Here is a 16409-nt window from a genome sequence, read left to right as displayed (position 1 = left end):
CTCCAAAATATCCGGAGAAATTGCAGAGAGCCATATCTAATAACAGAAATACTCATCATACACTTTGATGAAAGATACATGTTTTACATAGAATTAAAGATACACTTGTTCTTAATGCAACCGCTGTGTCAGATTTTAAAAAAACTTTACGGAAAAAGCACACCATGCAATAATCTGAGACGGCGCTCAGATATAACAACATTTCTCCGCCATGTTGGAGTCAACAGAAATACGAAATTACATCATACATATTCCCTTACCTTTGATGATCGTCATCAGAATGCACTCCCAGGAATCCTAGTTCCACAATAAATCGTTGTTTTGTTCGATAATGTCCATTACTTATGTCTAAGTAGCTACTTTTGCTAGCACGTTTAGTGCACATGTCCAAACTCTCGCGCAGATGCAGGCGAACTCGGACGTAAACTTCAAAAAGTTATATTACAGGTCGAATAAACTGGTCAAACTAAGTAGAGAATCAATCTTCAGGATGTTGTTATCATAACTATCCAATAACGTTCCACCCGGAGAATTCCTTTTGTGTCTCTAGAAGTAATGGAAAGCAAGACGATATCGTTTGGAATGCACGTGACCAGGAACTGGCATTCTGCCAGACCAATGACTGAAAGACTGAAACACCTCCCATCCGGCTCAACATCACAGTAGAGGCTTCATTCCACGTTCTACAGACTGTTGACATCTAGTGGAAGGCGTAGGAAGTGCAAACATATCCATATCTTACAGGGAATTGAATAGGCGATGAGTTGAACATCCACCAGCCTCAGAATTCTCACTTCCTGTTTGGATTGTTTCTCAGGTTTTTGCCTGCCATATGAGTTCTGTTATACTCACAGACATCATTCAAACAGTTTTAGAAACTTCAGAGTGTTTTATATCCAATAGTAATAATAATATACATATATTAGCATCTGGGACAGAGTAGGAGGCAGTTCACTATGGGCACGCTATTCATCCAAAAGTGAAAATGCTGCCCGCTATCACCTAACCCTCAATGTTGCTTTGAAGAGCGAGTAAATACACCCTCTCACAGCGACGCCATCTTGGCTTCCGGGTTTACTAACGCGTTAGTTATATTAGCTATGCTGACTATGATGTTACTTTACTTAATATGGTGACAATGATGTAGGCTGTGTTTAGAAAGGTTACTTTCGCCTGGTCAAATACAGCTGATGTGTTGTGCATTGACATCAAGCGAAGGGAAGAGAAGAAACACAACGTGGCTGTTATGATAGGTAACTCTGTTTATGCATGATCAGGGGTGAATTCATTCCGCCGATTCTGTTGAAAAAAAATATGTTTCTTAAACGGAAGCAAACGGAACAAAATGGGGATAAACATACCTGAATTTGTCCAATAGAAACTCTTGTTTGCAATTGTTGGACTAATGATTACATCAAATCAAATCAAATGTTATTTGTCACATGCGCGGAATACAACAGGTGTGGTAGACCTTACAATGAAATGCTTACTTACAAGCCCTTAACCAACAATGCTTTAAGAATTGAATAAAACAATTAACTTCTTCAGGCTGCAAGCCCGACATCGGGATCAATATGACAACAGCCTGTCCAAGTGCAGAGCGCGAAATTCAAAATCTATTTTTGTAAAATATTTAACTTTCACACATTAACAAGTCCAATACAGCATTTGAAAGATAAACATCTTGTCAATCCAGCCAACATGTCCGATTTTTTAAATGTTTTACAGAGAAAACACCACATATATTTATGTTAGGTCACCACCAAATAAAAAAAGACAGAAAGACATTTTTCACAGCACAAGTAGGCTGCATTTAGCATGCACAAGCCAACCTAACTAACCTAGAACCAACCTAAATAACCTAGAAAAAACTACCTCAGATGACAGTCCTATAACATGTTACACAATAAATCTATGTTTTGTTCAAAAAAAATGCATATTTTAGCTATAAATCAGTTTTACATTACTGCTACCATCATAGCTACAGTAAGAAATCGCACGGGAGTAGCCAGAGAAAATACAGACACCAACGTCAACTACCTTATTACACTTCAGAAAACATTTCAGAGAAATATATGGTGGATAGCTAATGAAAGAGAAAGATCTTGTGAATACAGACAATATTTCAGATTCTTTAAATGTTTTACAGCGAAAACACCACATATATTCATGTTAGCTCACCACCAAATACAAAAAGAGAGACACTTATTTTTCACAGCACCGGTAGCATGCAGCTAGCATGCAGCTAGCATGCAAAGCCAACCTAACTAACCTAGAACTAACCTAAATAACCTAGAAAAAACTCCCTCAGATGACAGTCCTATAACATGTTACACAATAAATCTATGTTTTGTTCAAAAAAAATGCATATTTTAGCTATAAATCAGTTTTACATTACTGCTACCATCATAGCTACAGTAAGAAATCGCACGGCAGTAGCCAGAGAAAACAGACACCAACGTCTACTTCTAATTTCACATCAGAAAAGATTTCAGAAAAATATATGGTGGATAGCTAATGAAAGAGAAAGATCTTGTGAATACAGACAATATTTCCGATTTCTGAAGTGTTTTACAGCGAAAACACAATATATCGTTATATTAGCTTACTACAATAGCTAACACACAGCAGCATTGATTCTAGTCAAACGCTAGCGATAGCACAGTTCGACAGATATATGAAAAAGCATCCCAAATTGGGTCCTTATCTTTGTTGATTTTCCATCAGAATGTTCTCCAAAGGGTCCTTTGTTCAGAACCGTGTTCATTTGGACCTAGAACGAACGATGTCCCTGTTGAATTAGCATGACACACTGGCCATGCCATGCTAACCTCTCCGTCTTGACAAAATTCTTGCGTCGCATCACGTCTAAAGTCCAGAATAAATTTCAATAATATAATTAAAGTATATTGAAAAAACATACTTTAGGATGATTTTGTGACATGTATCAAAGAAAATCGAAGCTGGAGGTCATATTCACCTATAACGAGTGTTTTCCAGGAGCGCGGTCCAGTTCCTACTTCGCGCCCAGAAAAAATTATAAAGTGCGCACTTATCACTCAAAGAGGTTCCTTTCAGTCCCTGACAGAGATAATCAAGTCCTTTTTTCTCTCACTTCCGCATGACAACCAGGGGAAGATGTGTGACGTGTTTGTACAGTCCCAAGTGCCAAGGCCTTTTATAGAGAGTATCTTGAAGAGAGACATAGCTTCTTGGAAAATTCACTTTTTCCAGAAAATGGGCTGTAAAAAGAGTTATGTTTCACTTAGAGAAATAATTAAACCTGTTTTAGAAACTAGAAGGTGTTTTATATCCAAAGGTAATAAATAATATGCATATTGTACGAGCAAGAATTGAGTACGAGGCCGTTTGAAATGGGCACCTTTTTTCTGGCTACTCAATAATTTCCCTTGCAGCCATAACAGGTTAAAATAAGTGTTAACCTCTCTGGGGTAGGTGGGACGCAATCGTCCCACCTGGCCAATAGCCAGGGAAATTACAGAGCGCCATATTCAAATAAAATTCTATAAAAATCAAACTTTCATTAAATCACACATGTAAGATACCAAATAAAAGCTACACTCGTTGTGAATACAGCCAACATGTCAGATTTCAAAAAGGCTTTTCGGCGAAAGCATAAGATGCTATTATCTGATGATAGCACAACAGTAAACAAAGAGAGTAGCATATTTCAACACTGCAGGCACGACACAAAACGCAGAAATAAAAATATAATTCATGCCTTTGACGAACTTCTTTTGTTGGTACTCCAATATGTCCCATAAACATCACAAATGGTCCTTTTGTTCGATTAATTCCATCGATATATATCCAAAATGTCAATTTATTTGGTGCGTTTCATCCAGAAAAACACAGCTTCCAACTTGCGCAACGTCACTACAAAATATATCAAAAGTTACATGTAAACTTTACCGAAACATTTCAAACTACTTTTGTAATACAACGTTAAGTATTTTTAAATGTTAATAATCGATCAAATTGAAGACGGGATGATCTGTGTTCAATACAAAAAGAAAACAAACTGACGCAACTTTTTTGGTAATGTGCCTCTCTCAAACAATTTACTTCAAGTGACCCTCATTTAAGATGGCCGTACTTCTTCATTACACAAAGGAATAACCTCAACCAATTTCCAAAGACTGGTGACATCCAGTGGAAGCGGTAGGAACTTCAAACAAGTCCCTTAGAAATCTGGTGTCCCAATGAATACTCATTGAAAAGAGAGTGACCTCAAAAAAATAAAATTTCTGAATGGTTTGTCCTCGGGGTTTTGCCTGCTACATAAGTTCTGTTATACTCACAGACATGATTCAAACAGTTTTAGAAACTTCAGATTGTTTTCTATCCAAATCTACTAATAATATGCATGTCTTATATTCTGGGGAGGAGTAGCAGGCAGTTGAATTTGGGCATGCTATTTATCCAAAAGTGAAAATGCTGCCCCCTACCCCGAAGAAGTTAAGTAAATTTTTTAAAATAAAGTAACAAATAATTAAACAGCAGCAGTAAAACAACAAGCGAGGCTATATACAGGGGGTACCGTGTGCTGGGGCACCGGTTAGTCAAGGTAATTGAGGTAATATGTACATGTAGGTCGAGTTAAAGTCACTTTGCATAAATAATAAACAAAGAGTAGCAGCTGTGTATGCAAATAGTCTGGGTAGCCATTTGATTAGCTGTTCAGGAGTCTTATGGCTTGGTGGTAGAAGCTGTTAAGAAGTCTTTTGGACCTAGACTTGGTGCTCCGGTACCGCTTGCCGTGCGGTTGCAGAGAAAACAGTTTATGACTACACTTCTTCCAACTGATCTGTCGATAGCACCTTTTCGTTGGCTAACGCTATATCTTTCAAAAACGATAGTGTGGTAGAAAGAACTGTCAGCACATACTGAAGAGCTCACGTTATAGACAGAAGCATGCTCCATGGCAGACCAATCCAAACTCATCCCCCAGCATGTTCAGCACATCCATTATCTCAGCCAATCATGGCTAGCGGGAAGGTTCTTCACTTATTCCGTGGCTCAAAATGTTACAATTTTATTTGCATATATGGATGGAATACATGTTTTTTATCAAGGCACATGAAAGTTTACATGTTCCAGAAGGCATTTCTGCCAAAAAAAATACATGTTAAAATGCCGCTCCTGTAAATTAGTGTGACAGAAGTCTAGTTTCCTGAAACGAGTCACATATGTTTTCAGTCATCTTACCTGGTAAAATATGGGTCAATAAATAAATGAATAATCTTGAAATTAGGCTTGCTGAAATGTTGATAATAAAAATATTGGTTTTATAAAACTTATATAGTATATTAGATATAAAACAGAGAGAGAGAGAGAGAGAGAGAGAGAGAGAGAGAGAGAGAGAGAGAGAGAGAGAGAGAGAGAGAGAGAGAGAGAGAGAGAGAGAGAGAGAGAGAGAGAGAGAGAGAGAGGGAGAGAGAGAGAGAGAGAGAGAGAGAGAGAGAGAGAGAGAGAGAGAGAGAGAGAGAGAGAGAGAGAGAGAGAGAGAGAGAGAGAGGCCTTCTGCCGGCAGACAGGATATTTTGATGAATCTAAAGAGAGATTGACACTAAATGAGACGGATAATGTTTGACCTTTGCTTTGCCCTAATCACTTCTCTCATAAGAAGGTCACACAAGCCAAAGTCCTCGACACACACACACACACACACGCACACACACACACACACACACACACACACACACACACACACACACACACACACACACACACACACACACACACACACACACACACACACACACACACACACACACACACACAAGACATTAAGGATTAGCCCTTCAGCAGCTAATCATCCACTCCACAATTATACTTTTTTTATGTTTCCTCTGTCTCTGTCTCTGTTGTCTCTCTGGCCTGATTTCTTATGTGTTCTCTCCCTCTTCAACTGGAATTAAACTCTTTCTCTCTTTCTGCTCTTTCTGTTCACTTGCCTTTTGAGTGTGTTGTTGTTGATTACGAAGTGTCATCATGGTGGTTATAAATCCCTTTCTCCCTCTCTCCTTCCCTCCCTCGCTCTCTCCTTCCCTCCCTCCCCCTCTTCCTCATTCCTTCCTTCTCTCCCTCTCTCATTCCCTCCCTCACTCTCTCCTTCCCTCCCTCATTCCTTTCTTCTCTGCTTCCTTCCTTCCCTCTCGCTTTCTCTCTTTCTCTCTCCCTCCCTCCCTCTTTCCCTCCCCTCGCCCAATCCCTCCCTTCTCTCTCTTCTTCCTTCCCTCCCTCCCTCCATGCTCTCCATCCCTCCCTCCTTCTCTCCTTCCATCCCTCCCTTCTCTCCCTCCTTCCCTCCCTCCCTCCCTCTCTCCTTCCATCCCTCCTTTCTCTCCCTCCCTCCATCTCTCCTTCCATCCCTCCCTTCTCTCCATCCCTCCTTTCCCTTCCTCCCTCCCTTCTCTCCACCCCTCCCCTTCCTCCTTCCCTCCTTTCTCTCCTTCCATCCCTCCCTTCTCTCCCTCCCTCCCTCCCTCTCTCCTTCCATCCCTCCTTTCTCTCCCTCCCTCCATCTCTCCTTCCATCCCTCCCTTCTCTCCATCCCTCCTTTCCCTTCCTCCCTCCCTTCTCTCCACCCCTCCCCTTCCTCCTTCCCTCCTTTCTCTCCCTCCATCCTTCCCTCCCTCCCTCCAGCCCCAGGACCCGGCATGGTTCGGTGCAGACTCTCTGCTGTTGAACACCTCTAAACATTACCTGAATATCCGGTACACCCTTCTCCCCTACCTCTACACCCTCTTCTACAAGGCTCACACTACCGGGGACACCGTGGTCCGGCCCGTCATGCACGAGTAAGTGACATCACTTCCTGTTGATCGTGGTAGCAGTTTCTCCCAGGCTCAGATCTAGGAATACCACCATCTTCCTCAAGTCCATAAGGAACAACACTGATCCAGCTGATCAGAGTTTAGAGGCAACTTTATTTTTCGTAAACAATGCGTGGATGTTACAAAAACAAGCACTGATCAGTCCACATGAATACCCCCCGCCCCCCCTCTCCCTCTGTCCGTCTTCCAGGTTCTACTCTGACAGTAACACCTGGACAGTGGACCGCCAGTTCCTCTGGGGGAAACACCTGCTCATCACACCTGTACTGGACCCTGTGAGTACATGTACTGGTTCAGGCTCAGTGAACTAGACTCTGTTTCATACTACGACACACAGATCATTTTTCACATTTCATTTGCAATTATCTAAAAAAACGATTGGCGGGATAAACCCCTTGAGAGGAGATATCTCTCTCTTAACACACACACACACACACACACACACACACACACACACACACACACACACACACACACACACACACACACACACACACACACACACACACACACACACACACACACACACACAGACACACACTAGTTGACCTCCGTTGGGACAAGCACATAACATGGGATTTACTTTCCGTCCTCCCTCTCTTTTCTCTTTTCTCTTTCATTTCCTCCTTTTTTCCCCCGCCGCACTAATGAGAGCGCTGACCTCATTACAAGCAGATTAGAAGCGCAGATACATTGTGTGTGTGGGTGTGTGTGTGTGTGTGTGTGTGCGTGTACGCAATAGTTTTTGTGTACGCGCCGAAGAGTTTGTATGTACGCATTTGTGCATATGAGTGTGTGTGTGTGTGTGTGTGTGTGTGTGTGTGTGTGTGTGTGTGTGTGTGTGTGTGTGTGTGTGTGTGTGTGTGTGTGTGTGTGTGTGTGTGTGTGTGTGTGTGTGTGTGTGTGTGTGTGTGTGTGTGTGTGTGTGTGTGTGTGTGTTTTGCGAGTGCAGATAGATTGTGGTCATGTTAAAAGTGGCCAGCTGATTAATAAGCAATTTAGCATGGCCTCTGGCGAATTAGAGACAAGCAGAGTGGGGCTTCAGTCTGAATATAATAACTGTAATCAGAGTGAAAAGGTTGTCATGCCAGCAGAGAGAAAGAAGAAGCCCAAGCTTGACTTCTCCTTGGGGATACAGAGAGGATGTCATCCAAAAAGTAAAACGTTGTGTAATAATTCAGACTTATGTAATAAGTTGTTAATTGACATCAATACATAACTTGTGTGAAAGAGCGTGTTCTTTGTTGGTCCTTCACAGGGCTTTTTCTCTCTCTCTCTCTCTCTCTCTCTCTCTCTCTCTCTCTCTCTCTCTCTCTCTCTCTCTCTCTCTCTCTCTCTCTCTCTCTCTCTCTCTCTCTCTCTCTCTCTCTCTCTCTCTCTCTCTCTCGCTCTCTCTCTCTCTCTCTCGCTCTCTCTCTCTCTCTCTCTCGCACTCTCTGACTCTCTGACTCTCTGACTTACCTCCTCTCTCCTCTCTTTCTCTTCCTCTCTAACTTACAGTACCTCCTCTCTCCTCTCTTTCTCTTCCTCTCTAACTTACAGTACCTCCTCTCTCCTCTCCTTCTCTCTACGTCTCTCATCTCTTTCCCCCTCTCTCTCTTCCTCTCTAACTTACAGTACCTCCTCTCTCCTCTCCTTCTCTCTAGGTCTCTCCTCTCTTTCCCCCTCTCTCTCTTCCTCTCTAACTTACAGTACCTCCTCTCCTTCTCTGTCTCTCTCTCTAACTTACATACTCTCTCTTTCTCCCTCACAGTACCTCCTCTGTCCTCTCTTTCCCTCACAGTACCTCCTCTCTGTCTAATGATGTCTAGGGGCTAAGTGTAAGATCAGAGTGGATCTCTTAACATTGATCTCTCCAGCGCCTTGATAGACTGGGGAGGTCTAGCCCTGTCCGCCCGAGTCCATCCCCATACCTCTCCTTGTCTCTCCTTCCATCACTCTCCTCTTTTCATCCCTTCTTCAAAAGCAGCCGCTCTCGTCTCTACTGCACGCTCTTAATCAAGTACACTCTCAAACCTCTGAACTCATTTCCCTCTAGATATATATATATATATATATCTCTATCCTGCCTCTTCTCTCTATCTTTCTCCATTATATATCCACCCTACCCTCTCTGTTTTTTATTTAACCTTTATTTAACAAGGTAAGTCAGTTAAGAAGAAATTCTTACTTACAATGACGGCCTACCGGGGAGCAGTGGGTTAACTTCTTATGGCTGCAATCCCGCTACCGGGATTGATATGACAACAGCCAGTAAAAGTGCAGGGCGCCAAATTCAAACAACAGAAATCTCATAAATAAAATTCCTCAACATACACGTGTTTTATATCATTTTAAAGGTAATCTTGTTGTTAATCCCACCAAAGTGTCCGATTTCAAACATGCTTTTCAGCGAAAGCGCTACAAACGATTATGTTAGGTCACCACCAAACCACAATAAGCACAGCCATTTTTCCAGCGAAAGATAGCAGTCAGAAAAAGCAGAAATAGAGATAAAATTAATCACTAACCTTTAATTATCTTCATCAGATGACACTCATAGGACTTCATGTTACACAATACATGCATGTTTTGTTTGATAAAGTTCATATTTATATAAAAAAATCTGAGATTACATTGGCGCGTTACATTCACTAGTTCCAAAAACATCAAGTGATAGTGCATAGCCACATCGTTTCAACAGAAATACTCATCATAAATGTAGATGATAATATAAGTTATACACATGGAATGATAGATATACCTCTCCTTAATGCAACCGCTGTGTCAGATTTTTTTTTTAAACTACGGAAAAAGCAAATCATGCAATAATCTGAGACGGAGCTTAGAACAATAGCCAAATTAGCCGCCATGTTGGGGTCAACAGAAACCAGAAAATACATGATAAATATTTCCTTACCTTTGATGAACTTCATCAGAATGCAGCCCTAGGAATCCCAGGTCCACAATAAATGCTTGATTTGTTCGATAATGTCCGTTATTTATGTCCAATTAGCTACTTTGGTTAGCGCGTTTGGTAAACAATTCCAAAGTCACAAAGCGCGTCCACTATAACGTGACGAAATGTCCAAAAGTTCCATAACAGTCAGTAGAAACATGTCAAATGATGTACTGAATCAATCTTTAGAATGTTGTGAACATACATCTTGAATAACGTTCCAACCGGAGAATTACATTGACTTCAGTTGAGCGATGGAACGGAGCTGCCTCTCACGTGAACGCGCATGGTCAAAGCATGGTCAGCTCGTGGCAGTGGTGACTAATTCCTGTCTCCTTCGGCCCCCCTTCACATTATCAAATCAAAATCAAATCAAGTTTATTTTATATAGCCGTTCGTACATCAGCTAATATCTCGAAGTTCTGTCCAGAAACCCAGCCTAAAACCCCAAACAGCAAGCAATGCAGGTGTAGAAGCACGGCGGCTAGGAAAAACTCCCTAGAAAGGCCAAAACCTAGGAAGAAACCTAGAGAGGAACCAGGCTATGAGGGGTGGCCAGTCCTCTTCTGGCTGTGCCGGGTGGAGATTATAACAGAACATGGTCAAGATGTTCAAATGTTCATAAATGACCAGCATGGTCAAATAATAATCAGGAGTAAATGTCAGTTGGCTTTTCATAGCCGATCATTAAGAGTATCTCTACCGCTCCTGCGGTCTCTAGAGAGTTGAAAACAGCAGGTCTGGGACAGGTAGCACATCCGGTGGACAGGTCAGGGTTCCATAGCCGCAGGCAGAACAGTTGAAACTGGAACAGCAGCAAGGCCAGGTGGACTGGGGACAGCAAGGAGTCATCATGCCCGGTAGTCCTGACGCATGGTCCTAGGGCTCAGGTCCTCCGAGAGAGAGAAAGAAAGAGAGAAGGAGAGAATTAGAGAGAGCATACTTAAATTCACACAGGACACCGGATTAGACAGGAGAAGTACTCCAGATATAACCAACTGACCCTAGCCCCCCGACACATAAACTACTGCAGCATAAATACTGGAGGCTGAGACAGGAGGGGTCAGGAGACACTGTGGCCCCATCCGATGATACCCCCGGACAGGGACAAACAGGAAGGATATAACCCCACCCACTTTGCCAAAGCACAGCCCCCACACCACTAGAGGGATATCTTCAACACCAACTTACCATCCTGAGACAAGGCCGAGTATAGCCCACATTAGAGTCATCAGACAAAGTTCTATTGACTGTTGACATCTGGTGGAAGCCGTAGGAAGTGAAAACTCATCAATATCTCGCTGTAATTTCAATGAAAGCTTGGTTGACAATCTAGCACCCTCAGAAAAAATCCAAACAGGAAGTGGAACTTCTCAGGTTTTTGCCTGCCATATGAGTTCTGTTATACTCACAGAAATAATTCAAACCGTTTTAGAAACTTCAGAGGGTTTTCTATCCAATACTAATAATAATATGCAAATATTAGCAACTATGACTGAGGAGCAGGCCGTTTCCTCTGTGCACCTTTCATCCAACCTTTCATTCACTGCTCCTGCAGCCATAAGAAGTTAACTGCCTTGTTCAGGGGCAGAACAACCGATTTCTACCTTGTCAGCTCGGGGATTCGAGCTAGCAACCTTTCGGTTACTGGACCAATGCTCTAACCACTAGGTTACCTGCCGCTACCCGCTACCTTCTCCCTTTTGTTTTCTCATAATATCTAACCTGAGACCAACGTATGAGTCTTGAGCCCAGGTTCAGATCTTCCCTCTGTTCAACTTGCCTCGTCACTCCAAATGAGGATCGAGCCCTCTGTCCCTTTCAATTACTGTTAGGATTAATGGTAGCGTTAGCAGTCCCTCTGCATTAGTCAAGCTGCTGACTGATGCTAGCTATGAATGAGTCAGCCAGCAGTTAACGATGTGCAGATAGCAGCTATCATTCACCTGGATCATGTCTGAGGGTTTTCACTTGTGGGAAAATATGGGGATTTCCTGGAACTGTGGATGATATGAGAAAAATGACATTTCTGTATTACACAATTCAGCAATATAAAGACCAAGGAAGCCTCTTCTGCTTCTTCTTCTTCTGCTTCTTCTGCTTCTTCTTCTTCTGCTTCTTCTTCTTCTTGTGCTTCTTCTTCTTGTGCTTCTTCTTCTTGTGCTTCTTCTTCTTGTGCTTCTTCTTCTGCTTCTTCTTCTTCTACTTCTTCTTCTTCTGCTTCTTCTGCTTCTTCTTCTTCTTTTGCTTCTTCTTCTTCTTCTGCTTCTTCTGCATCTTCTTCTTCTGCTTCTTCTTCTTCTGCTGCTTCTGCTGCTTCTTCTTCTGCTTCTTCTTCTGCTTCTTCTTCTTCTTCTTCTGCTTCTTCTTCTTCTGCTTCTTCTTCTTCTTCTGCTTCTTCTTCTTCTGCTTCTTCTTCTGCTTCTTCTGCTTCTTTTACACTTGCCTCTAACACAATACACATGGAAATATTGGACTATAAATTGTGCTTTCCTGTATTATACTGATGCTAAAATGTTTATTCTATTCTACTGAGCCATTTACTTTATGTTCCTGTTTTAATTATTTTACTGTTTATTTTTGTTGTTTCAATGTCGAGAAGGAACCTGCAAGTAAGCATTTTGTTGGATGGTGTATGCCATTCATATCCCGTACTGTACATACAACTAATACAACTTGAAACTTCTTCTTCTTGACCACTTTTGTCCATCCCCTCTTTCTTCTCCTCTTCATTTAATTGCCTCTCCGATCCCTAATGACAGGGTTCTGTAGAACATTAAAGGGGACAAGGCAGGCCAATGGAACAAATGGTGTCAGCGGTGGCTTTAAAGTTACAGAGAGGAGAACTTGTGGTGTTCACAGACGGCATGCTTTACTATCGCTCTGCTTGAAAAGGACACATCATCCTCATTCTCTCTATTTTTGTTCGTTCCCTCTGTTCTTTTTCTCTGTTTCATCTCTCTGTTCTCTCTGTGTTCCCGTCTGTCAGCAGGACAGTGAACACAGTTAAGACAGCTCTATCAAAGGACAGCCGCTTGGTTATCGATTACTCATGTCTGTCGCCCTACTATCATCAAAGGCCATTGTCCATCTCTTGATGCTGCCTTTGCTTTTGATTGTGACCCCAGATCCAGTTGTGATGCAGGCATAACTTCAACAAAACCCAGATCCTCTACTGTTAGATCATTTCCAAGACTGTTTCGTTTTTTGATCAGCCATGTTGTGTGAAGAGAAATAGGGAGAAGTCTGCTCAACCAATTACCTCATTTGGTGTTTGTTTTGCCCTTGCCCTTGCTAATGTGTGATTGGTTGATTTCTGCAGGGGGTGGAGCGGATCCAAGCCTACATCCCAGATGCTGTGTGGTTTGACTATGAAACGGTGAGCTTTCTGTTTACTACATCTTGCTTCCTTCCTAGAAAGACATGAATAAGGAAAATACTATTTACAAGACCTTTACATAAAGTACACTGGAGAAGAGAACCACTGCTGTACTATATCATTCAGATCCAGAGGGATAGCGATAAGGAGGAAATATGTAGGAAGAAGGACAGAGGAGACACAGAGACACTAGAAAGAGAAACTCCCTGTCTCATAGATTAAAGAGGTGTTGAGATCCTGCGGGACCTTATTTGGGCATCACGCAGCTGTGTAAAGAGCTTCTGATCAGATGAGAGTTTAGATTGGTTGCCTCGCTGCTGCGCCTTGTCCTGATGGGTCCAATGAGGTTAGGGGGGTGGGAGGAGGATGGGGTGCGGTGCGGTGCAGTCAATTAGGAGTAAAAAAAGTATCTGACAGGAGAGGAAAGAAGGAGAGATGAAAGACTAAGAAAAACACTGAGGGGAACAGGAGGAGAGACGTTGGAGGAGATGAGGAACAGGAGGAGAGACGTTGGAGGAGATGAGAGGCACAGGAGGAGAGACGTTGGAGGAGATGAGAGTAGAAGGAGAAGACAAAATGAGAGAATAGGATAAGAGGAAAGAGAAGAGGAAAATGAGTTGAGGAAGGGGAGGAGAGGAGAGGAGAGGAGGAGGAAGACAAGTTGAGGTGGGGGAGGAGTGTAGGAGAGGGAGGAGTGGAAGAGGAAGACGAGTTGAGGTGAGGGAGGAGTGTAGGAGAGGGAGGAGTGGAAGAGGAAGACGAGTTGAGGTGAGGGAGGAGTGTAGGAGGGGGAGGAGTGGAAGAGGAAGACGAGTTGAGGTGGGGGAGGAGTGTAGGAGAGGGAGGAGTGGAAGAGGAAGACGAGTTGAGGTGGGGGAGGAGTGTAGGAGGGGGAGGAGTGGAAGAGGAAGACGAGTTGAGGTGAGGGAGGAGTGTAGGAGGGGGAGGAATGGAAGAGGAAGACGAGTTGAGGTGGGGGAGGAGTGGAAGAGGAAGACGAGTTGAGGTGAGGGAGGAGTCTAGGAGGGGGAGGAGTGGAAGAGGAAGACGAGTCGAGGTGAGGGAGGAGTGGAGGAGGGGGAGGAGTGGAAGAGGAAGACGAGTTGAGGTGGGGGAGGAGTGGAGGAGGAGAAGGAGAGGAAGAAGGAGAGATGAAAGACTAAGAAAAACACTGAGGGGAACAGGAGGAGAGACGTTGGAGGAGATGAGAGGAACAGGAGGAGAGACGTTGGAGGAGATGAGGGGAACAGGAGGAGAGACGTTGGAGGAGATGAGGGGAACAGGAGGAGAGACGTTGGAGGAGATGAGAGGAACAGGAGGAGAGACGTTGGAGGAGATGAGGTGAACAGGAGGAGAGACGTTGGAGGAGATGAGAGTAGAAGGAGAAGACAAAATGAGAGAATAGGATAAGAGGAAAGAGAAGAGGAAAATGAGTTGAGGAAGGGGAGGAGAGGAGAGGAGAGGAGGAGGAAGACAAGTTGAGGTGGGGGAGGAGTGTAGGAGAGGGAGGAGTGGAAGAGGAAGACGAGTTGAGGTGAGGGAGGAGTGTAGGAGGGGGAGGAGTGGAAGAGGAAGACGAGTTGAGGTGGGGGAGGAGTGGAGGAGTGGAAGAGGAAGACGAGTTGAGGTGAGGGAGGAGTGTAGGAGGGGGAGGAGTGGAAGAGGAAGACGAGTTGAGGTGGGGGAGGAGGAGAAGGAGAGGAAGACGAGTTGAGGAGGGGGAGGAGAGGAGGAGGGAAAAAGTTGGGGGGGGGAAGGTGTAGAGGAGGGGGTGGAGTTGAGGAGGGGGAAGAGAAGAGGGGGCAGAAAGGAGGAGGAAGACAAGTTGAGGAGGGGGAGGAGTGGAGAAGGGGGAGGAGTGTAAGAGGAAGACAAGTTGAGGAGGGGGAGGAGTGGAGAAGGGGGAGGAGTGGAAGAGGAAGACAAGTTGAGGAGGGGGAGGAGTGGAGGGGGAGGAGTGGAGCCCTACTTAGCACTGACAATGAGGCGATGCGATCTGAAATTACTTCTAGACGCTCTAGTGACTCCCTTCTCTTTCTCTACCTCCATATCCCAGATGGAGAATAGAGAATGAGAGAGAGAGAGAGAAGAAGTGCTCTAAATTGTCCTGAGCTGGTCTGAACATTCCGTCCTTAGGGTGTTAGAAATTATTTGAGGTTTGGAATTTTTCTTTGAGCTGCTGTAGTGTGTAAGTGAGCTATTTTAGTATGAGAAGGCGAAATACCCTCATGGACAGAGATAGGCAAGGGGGCTTTAGGACAATCATTTCTCAGTCTCTCACTCCATCTCTCTCTTCAATACAGGTACATCTACTGTATGTGTGAGAACATGTTATTCTGCCATTTCTTCTGCCCGGCATACTTTATGTTGTGCTTTTCAACTAGTTGATTATTTTCCCATTAACCAATCAGGAAGAGAAAATTACAGTCCGTAAGCAGCAAGTTGAGATGTACCTGCCTGCAGACAAGCTTGGTTTACACATCAGGGGCGGCGCTATTCTACCTATTCAGAGACCTGCGGTCACAACTGTTTACAGGTACACACACCCACGAATGATTGCACAGTCATGCACAGTATCCTTAACCAATAAGGTCTGAGGAGTGTCTGGATACAGCCCTTAGCAGTGGTATATTGGCCATATACCACAAACCCCTGAGGTCCTGATTGCTTATTAAGTATAATGTGTCTGCTATTATAAACTGTTTTGTCATACCCGTGGTATACGGTCTGATATACCACGGCTTTCAGCCAATCAGCATTCAGGGCTTGAACCGCTAAGTTTATACATATTCATAAACAACTTCAAAGCGGTTCATTTCCCCTTTTTTATTTTAGTTCCCTGCAAAATGTGTGTGTGTGTGTGTGTGTGTGTGTGTGTGTGTGTGTGTGTGTGTGTGTGTGTGTGTGTGTGTGTGTGTGTGTGTGTGTTCCCCTCAGTCGGCGTAACCCCATGGGTCTGATCGTTGCGCTCGATGACAACAACACAGCAGCAGGAGAGCTATTCTGGGATGACGGAGACTCTCGAGGTATTTCAACAAGTCAGACGGAGTTAGTGTGTATGTGTGTGTCTACGTGTGTGTGTTTGTGTGTGTGTTTGTGTGCATAGATGTTTGTGTGTGGGGGCACAACTTTAGTTTAGAAGTGGGGGGGGGGGGGGGGGGCATATACAGTACCAGTTAAAAGTTTGAACACACCTACTCATTCAAGGGTTTTTCTTAATTGTTTTGACTAT

General features: G+C 43.6%; 1 protein-coding gene across 1 annotated transcript in view; it reads left to right on the top strand.

The window, feature by feature from the left end:
* The window catches only part of si (sucrase-isomaltase), a 168120-nt gene that overhangs the window by 72037 nt on the left and 79674 nt on the right, over nt 1–16409 (top strand). Inside the window, exons 18-22 of the mRNA XM_071360047.1 lie at nt 6670–6824; nt 7051–7135; nt 13121–13177; nt 15589–15713; nt 16115–16203. Coding sequence (XP_071216148.1) covers nt 6670–6824; nt 7051–7135; nt 13121–13177; nt 15589–15713; nt 16115–16203 — 511 coding nt within the window. The remainder of the gene's footprint in view (nt 1–6669; nt 6825–7050; nt 7136–13120; nt 13178–15588; nt 15714–16114; nt 16204–16409) is intronic.

Source organism: Salvelinus alpinus, chromosome 22 (genome assembly GCF_045679555.1).
Source record: "Salvelinus alpinus chromosome 22, SLU_Salpinus.1, whole genome shotgun sequence".
In the NCBI taxonomy this organism is placed as follows: Eukaryota; Metazoa; Chordata; class Actinopteri; order Salmoniformes; family Salmonidae; genus Salvelinus; species Salvelinus alpinus.
The sequence above is the reverse complement of the archived record's forward strand: the minus strand, read 5'-3'. Positions and strand labels throughout refer to the sequence as shown.